General features: G+C 32.9%; 1 protein-coding gene across 1 annotated transcript; it reads left to right on the forward strand.

Moving 5' to 3' along the window:
- Nucleotides 1-6,643: 6,643 nt before the first annotated feature.
- On the forward strand, nucleotides 6,644-7,810 carry LOC112499822 (expansin-B15-like). Its single transcript, XM_025103100.1, has 4 exons — nucleotides 6,644-6,797; nucleotides 6,891-7,003; nucleotides 7,125-7,315; nucleotides 7,489-7,810. The coding sequence occupies exons 1-4, from the start codon at nucleotides 6,644-6,646 to the stop codon at nucleotides 7,808-7,810; spliced, it is 780 nt and encodes a 259-aa protein (XP_024958868.1).
- Nucleotides 7,811-7,966: the final 156 nt, after the last annotated feature.

Here is a 7,966-nt window from a genome sequence, read left to right on the forward strand (position 1 = left end):
ATTTATTATATATAGTGCACTGCTAATACTTTTTAAAAACATGTCTTGTATATTATTAATATTTTCTTATTGCTACTGGTATTAAAGATTTGAACGCCTAAAGTGTCGTTAATGAGGCAAATAAACATGTATGTCCAGGGTTCCATGCAACTATGGTAACACAAAGATCGCATTCAAGATTGATGCAAAGACAAACCCTAACTGGTTCGCGACTGCAATAGAATTCGTAGATGGAGTTGGTGAAGTTCAGGTTGTGAAGATAGCACAAGTTGGTTCAAAGCAGTTTGTTCCAATGCATAGAAGTTGGGGTGCGGTTTGGGCAGCCGACATCAACCCCCCTTTCCCTGGTCCATACTCATTCCTGCTCACGTCTCCAACGAATAAAACGATTACGGCTTACCAAGTGGTTCCATCAAATTTTGTTCCAGGACAAACTTACTACTCGCATGTAAACTTTTAATGATTAACCAACCATGTTTCTGATCAATTAGTATCTTTATAGAATATTGAATCTCTAATTTTGGAATACATCAACCACAATTCCTCTCAATTTAGGAGGATTTCTAATTCAATTGGTGGAAAATCTTCCTTCATCTCGTACTTTCATCATTTTAAAGCTGTTGGAAAAAATAGTTTAAAATCTTTAAAATATTATTTTTCTCTATTTTATAGGAAATGTTTAACCATTTTGGATAAGGAAAACGAAGACACAATATCTATACGAATCAGCTATATATCAATAGACATTTAGACACCTAGATTGCATGGTTCCTATAAGTTCCTTTTACGTTAACAACCCTTGTGTGTTGTTAAAGTTGAATAAGATCATTATTCTATATTTATTCCAAAGTTTTTTTTTGAACAACAATCGGATCTTTGTTTCTCCTAAATTCATCGTGCAAGCTTCTATAGAAGTTATGTCTTCAGCTCTGTTGAATGTTGAATATGATGTTGCAATTTTAATTTATAAGACGAGAACTGATACTTGTTGAATATTGGTTTTATCAGTTTGTCCAATTTTATCACAACAACTTGTTTGATAAGAATATAACTTAAAAATTAATGTCCTTACATATATATATATATATATATATATATATAGGTACTTGTTAAACCGGTGGATCATGCCATACATTTTAATTGTTAAATGACAAACAAATAGAATTGCCATATATTTTGTCACATATGAATTAGTATTTGGACAAATAGATGAATTGATAAATAATTAGTGGTTCCAACAAAAAGAACAATTATATATATTATTTTAATCCAATTTAAGTGTTATGTCGCATCCTTCATCAACATTTCATTGATTTTTATCTTTTTGGCGGTTCGGATCAAAATTTGCATTGATGCATGTGTTACATGAACATGATTACATAGATTGTCAAACACCTTTAGTTTTTTCACTTTTCATATATATATGTAAACTTGATTCATCAGCATCATTTTCTAAATCGACTGTCTTCGATACCTTTTTTACAGGTATCAATCTAAAGATTGAAGCAAAACAATGTTGGAACCTTTAAGTTGTATGAAGCAAAAAAATAAATTCATAAAATGAAATCAACTAGTTTTGAACGTGATTCAAAATCATTGAAGGTCAAAAAAACAAACTCTGAAGAATATTAACCGATTTACATTCTTGTAATCAAGAAGTGAATTTAAAAATTAAAGTTTAATGTCCATTCGCAAGTAACAATGTAATATCAAAATAAACAATACTCAAACATTCTTTTAGCATTATGAGTTACACTCCTGAAACAAAAAAAAAACATAAAAATGAGAATTAAGATAAGAATAAAAATTACAAAATAGACAAAATCAAGAATACATTGAAATTGAACGATTACTCAAATGAAAGACTTATATGTAATAGTAATACTGGTTTTCATAAATGACTGCAATATAGAAAATGAGAAAAAAATACAAATTGAGAAACTTTATAAATATAAAAGATGGAGAAGGAAATTGATAATAGAAAAGCTCCACATTGGTCATACTTGATCTGATTCTGATTGTTGTCAATAAGCAAAAAATAAAACTTGAGTAGCTACAACAATATTAGCATAAATAACTTTCGAAAAATAAAAAAAGACACATATAAAGAACACACATACATAACATAAATAACTTTAAAAAAAATGAGGGATACAGAACCATAGTGAATAAAATATAATAACCGAGATTTTTTTTTTTAAAAAGAAGATTCATCAACATCATATAACTCACACAAATCTAAAATAAAATGTAATAGTTGTTAGCCTAGAAAAGTTTATGGAAAAATAACATTCGAGCATGTACAATAACAAAGTTTTGCAAAAAGAAACATATAATGCACAAAAAAAAACAAATTTAACAATAATTAACAAAAATATAATAACATGGAATAAAAAAAACACTCATCAACAAAATATAACACACAAAAATCACAAAAAAAAATAACATTTCTTATATAGATTTTATGGTGGAAGAACAACGACATCAAAAATAAAAAATTCGGCAAAAAAACCCGACACACATTCATAAAACAAATAACTCACAACAAAACATAATATAAACCATTAAAAATGTAGCTTCCAGTATAATTTGCAATATGATCGGTAAAACAAAAAAAAACGTTAAATGAGACTTAATATATAGATGGAATAAAAAAATGGAACAGAAAACCGAAAAGTATAAGAAATTTTTGACTTGATGAAAGATAATCAATATAACCAACAAAAATATTTTAAAAATCTAAAAACTTGAGGAAAAAAGAATTAAGAAATAACTCTTTCACAATGTGGAAATATGAAAAGAATATAATAAATGTCTCTAAAAGTTTAGGTAGATTGAAAGTCAAGGTAATTAAATTGAAAGTGAAATAACCAAATTAGCCTTCTTATAATGAAATACATATTTTTTATTTAGGGTATAATAGTCTTTAACTTATTTAATATTATAAGAACTCAAAACTATGGAAAATTATTTTAGACAAATCCTACTCTAAGAATGTGCCACATCATTCTTTGTAGGTTTTGCTTATATATATAAGGGCTTAGGGGCTGTTCGGTTTGTTTGCTGTTAAGACTTGTATGGATATAGCTGTCTGTATTGATATAGTTGTCTGTATATTAGCAAATAAGTTGTTCGGTTGTTGTACTAAATAAAAAGTCTGAATGTCAAAATGACCATTTTATCTCCAATCTATATTAATTACTATTAAAACATTTGTTTTTCTCCCTACTCACAGTTTCCCAATCCAAACCCATCACTCTCAATCCAAACCCACTTCCCCTGTACTTGTAAACACAATCGCATCCACCGCTCCCATCCCTTTGAAATCAACAGTGCCGCCACGCATCCCTTTGAAACCGTGTCTCGTCGGCGTTCACCCTCACCGCCACCCATCCCTTTGAAACCAAATCCCGTAAGAAATCAGGGACGACTCGTTGTTCTTCCAACCCCACCACCAATGGCACCAGACATAGCACTTTCCGCCCATGCCCCAACCCCAGTGCCCTCACCAGACCCGCCGGAGTTGCGATTTCTGGAACCAAAAGCTTGATTCTACGACTGTTGTCACAGATTCTACCGACAAACGAGTTATCGATGAGATCGGCACCTTTTTCGAGAGCGGAAATTGTGATGGGTTCACCGGAAGGCGTCGGAGAAAGAGATGATTTGGTATGGGTGGTGGGTTCGACGGCGACGGTGGGGCACCATAGTGGGAGTCCAACCCTTGATTGTGAAGATGCAGCGTATGCATTCCAATCAGCAAGAAGAGAAGGTGAAAGGGGAGAAGAAGATGAAATAAGGGGAAGGGTAAAAAGAAATAAATGGATTAATAAATGGCTGAATGGATAGGACTCTATCTTTGTAGCTGAGCGATTCAGCCATGGGCTAACCGAATCAGCCTATACCGAACAGTTAGATATGGCTGTGTGAATAAGCCATATGGCTTATACAGCCCATTAAGCTGCAACCGAACAGCCCCTTAATCAAATGTGAATTATTTAATTAGTTTGTGATAACCGTAAGATCCAACGTGAACCAACTGTTCAAGATAATTAATATGATTTCTTAAAATAAATATAAGGGTAAATTAGTAAATTTTACTTGTTATAATTAGTTTAGAATTATAAATTTGCATTTAAGTCTTGTCTCTCTCACTCACTCTCAGTCATTCTCAAACCCCAAATTCCTTTATCTCTCTATCTTCCCACCAGATCCGATTCAAACCCAATTGAAAAACCACCCTCATCATCGCCAAATCCAATGACAGTGATTCCATCGACGACCCTGACCGCTTAATCTCCATAAATAGAGATGTGTGTGTGTGTGTGTGCGTCTTTGTGTCTTTGTGAAAGAGGGCGACTTACAATCAAAGATTGAATGAGGGGAACAATCTGGACGAGGTCATTGAAGAGAAGACGGCCGACATTGCCGACAACAGTAGTGGGTGGAACTGGATAAAGCAGAAAGATTACGGCGGGAGAAGGTGAAAAAGGGTGGAGATCTTCGCTGGAAAGCCATGAAGTTGGTTCTCCACCACCAAAACCCAAAGTAGCATTGTCCTGCTCCAAATCAAAGTGTTGCGATGATTGATGTTACATTCCTGGATCTTTGTTTTGACAAAATCAACTGAAATTATGGCTCCAAAATGGGAATCAGATCAAAGAAACGATTTCAAGAAACATAAACAGTGGTAATATAGTATATTAAGGTTTAGTATCACAATGGTAATATAGTTGGTGTGAGTGGTATCACAGTGGTACCCCAATTGGTCCTACATTCAATATCACAGTGCATCTTATATGTATTTTTGGTCTCACAACGTGGATTGTCTGTATGTATCTCTTAAATTTATATTATGGATTTGATTTACTTTTAAGGTTTGGGTTGGTATCACAGTGATATTACAATGGGTATCACATTGTGTATCTTTGTGATTACTTGGTACCGGCCAAAATAATGTTCACCGGAGGTCGGAGGTCAGAGAGAGGAGAGAGAAGTTTTTAAAAATACCTAGAATGTCCTCTAATTATAATTTTAACTCAATTTACCAAAATTATTAGTTTCTTAATTTATCCGTTGATATGTGATTGAGATTGGATCTCACAGTTACCACAAACTAATCAGTTCTCCCTTGTATGAACCCCTATATATATGTGTGTGTCTGTGTGTGTGTGTATATATATATATACATATATTAGAAAGCTTGTTTCTTTTTTCATCAATTACAACAAAATTAAGCATATTGAACGACAAAAATGTTTAAGCGTCCTAATAGACTGTTTTATAAGACTTTAACTTATAAGATCAAACAATAAAACGTTTTACCTAAAAATGTGATAATAAGTTTACAAAACGTTATTGGTTGTAGTAACAAGTTTTTGGAATATTTTTATAAAAGAAACGTCTTATCAACTATTTTTTAGGATAATATTTAGAAAAATATTTTATAAAAACAAATGTTCGATAAAAAGATATGTTTATTAGACATTTTTCAAAGTGCGAAAAAAAAGAAACCGAACAGGAACCGAGCACGGGGAGAGGGGGGGGGGGGGGGTTGATTAGCTCTCTGATTTGAGAAATGAAAAAAGGAAAGCAATTATGTATGATAAAAGATCGTTTTTATTTCACTTGTATCACTCTTGACACATAAAAATTTTGAAAATTAATAATTAAATAGAAATATAAAAAAAGAAACAAACAATTAATTTTTATATTTTTTTAATAAATAAATCATTTATAAATAAAAAAACAAATAAATTTACTTAAAATCCTTTTAAGATCCGTTGGTAATTAGTAAACAATTATTGACGACAAGTATTAAAAAAATCCGTCACTATGCATCTAAGGATCATTGATGTTTTATCAAAAATTGTAAATAAAAAAAAGAAAATACCTTTGATGATCTTTACGTAATTATCAATAAATTCTTATTTTTAATTTTCCGTTTGTTCGATTCAGTTTTTTTCGCCCACCCGTCATCATTCGGTGAAGTTCTACATCACCGACGGATTATCGACGGTTCATCTTGTCCTTGTAACAAAAATCGCCGACATATTAGTTTGTTGTCGGAAATTCTCATCGATAAAAACCTTTATTCTAGTAGCGCTTTTGCATCTCTAATCAAGACAACGCCGACATTTGAAATCAGCCCGAGGGTTAAAAATGCATAAGTACATGAAGAAGATACGTATATATCTCTTGAGAATGCCTGATGAACATGTCAAGAGATAAGGTAAAAAATTTAGAATTGCTTCAAGGTTAAGTTGGTAATACGACTTATTATGTTACTCAATGATTTAACGATTAGAAGTTATTACAAAATCAAAATTATCCACAAATAATTCAACATTGATGTATATAAAAATTCAAAGTTCTCATCGAAAACTTTAACCATTTCTGAGATCATATTAAAAGGGAAAGTATTACTATTTCTTTTGAAAAGATAAAGAGTAATTAATCATAATTAAAAAATTTCCCTTCTGAATATATGCTTACCATTTTTATGAAGTGATACAAATCAAGAAAGATCGAAAATGAGAGGGTTTCAAGAACTTTGATTTTGCTACTAAATATAAATACTTCAGTTACGCCATTCCAATCACCAATAAATACCCACAAAATCCCACCTAAAATTCAAAGCAAAATGGCTTTCAACCTTCAAAACCCTTTTTCAAATTTCATTGTTGTATGCTCAATTTCTTCCCTTTTGGCAAGCCATTTTGAACTCTTTGTTAATGGTGATGGGTTTTCACCCGCTTTGGGAACATGGTATGGGGATCCAAATGGCGCTGGAAGTGGTAATTACATCTCAACATCATTAATGTTTTACAGTAATTTGATAGAGATAAATAATAATGTATGTACCTATTCTTGTTCTTAATTATGTACAGGAGGAGCTTGTGGTTGGGCTAATGATGTGCAGTCACCTCCATTTTCATCCATGATAGCAGCTGGAAATTCTAGAATTTTTTTGAATGGCAAAGGATGTGGGAATTGCTATCAGGTGATCAAGAACTTAACCCCGAGAAGTGATTTCATTTATCTTATAAATAAGAAAATGGGTATGTTTTTATGTGATTAATTGTTGACGTTAACGTTTTAATATTATGTTTGATTTTTCTCAGATTAAGTGCAGTCGAAATCCATATTGCTCAGGAAACCCTATTACGGTGACGATATCCGATGAGTGCCCAGGAGCATGCAATGATGTTCCATTCCATTTTGATTTAAGTGGAACTGCTTTTGGAGCAATGGCCAATCCGGGACAAGCTGAGAATCTTCGTAATCTAGGCCAAGTTGATATCCAATATCAGAGGTTCAATTCATACATGATTTTATTTGATGAATTCATGTGTTCTAATTCTACCCATTATTGTATTTGTTATATTGTTGCTAACCAACAAATGCTCCTGGAAAGATGAAAAGGAAGTATGCAAATTAAAGCGATACGAGAGATATCTATAAGACTTAATCTGCATGCATGTGTAGGGTGGCGTGCAACTATGGTGGAACAAAGATCGCTTTCAAGATTGMTAAAGGAACRAACCCTAACTGGTTTGCAACTGCGATAGAATTTGCAAATGGAGATGGTGGACTTGGTTCAGTGGAGATAGCACCGTCTGTTTCACAAGGGTTTGTTCCGATGAAGAACATTTGGGGCACCGTTTGGCAAGCTGACATCAACCCATCTTTCCGTGGTCCATTCTCGTTCAGGCTCACGTCTCCAACGAACAAGGCGGTGATCGCACAGAATGCTGTTCCGGCGGGCTTTGCTGCTGGTCAAACTTATTTCTCTAACGTAAACTTTTAGTACAGAGCTAATAACAGTAGTGATCAGTTGCCTAATAGTATGTAACTGAAGTAGTGTTTTCTGTTGGATATAGAAAACAAACTTGCTGTTGATCGCAGTAAGAATTTGGACAGAAAAACAATGGAGAAGACTGCAGAAAATGGAACTTTGTTTATT

This window comes from Cynara cardunculus (assembly GCF_001531365.2).
Source record: "Cynara cardunculus var. scolymus isolate 2C chromosome LG 17, CcrdV1, whole genome shotgun sequence".
NCBI lineage: Eukaryota > Viridiplantae > Streptophyta > Magnoliopsida > Asterales > Asteraceae > Cynara > Cynara cardunculus.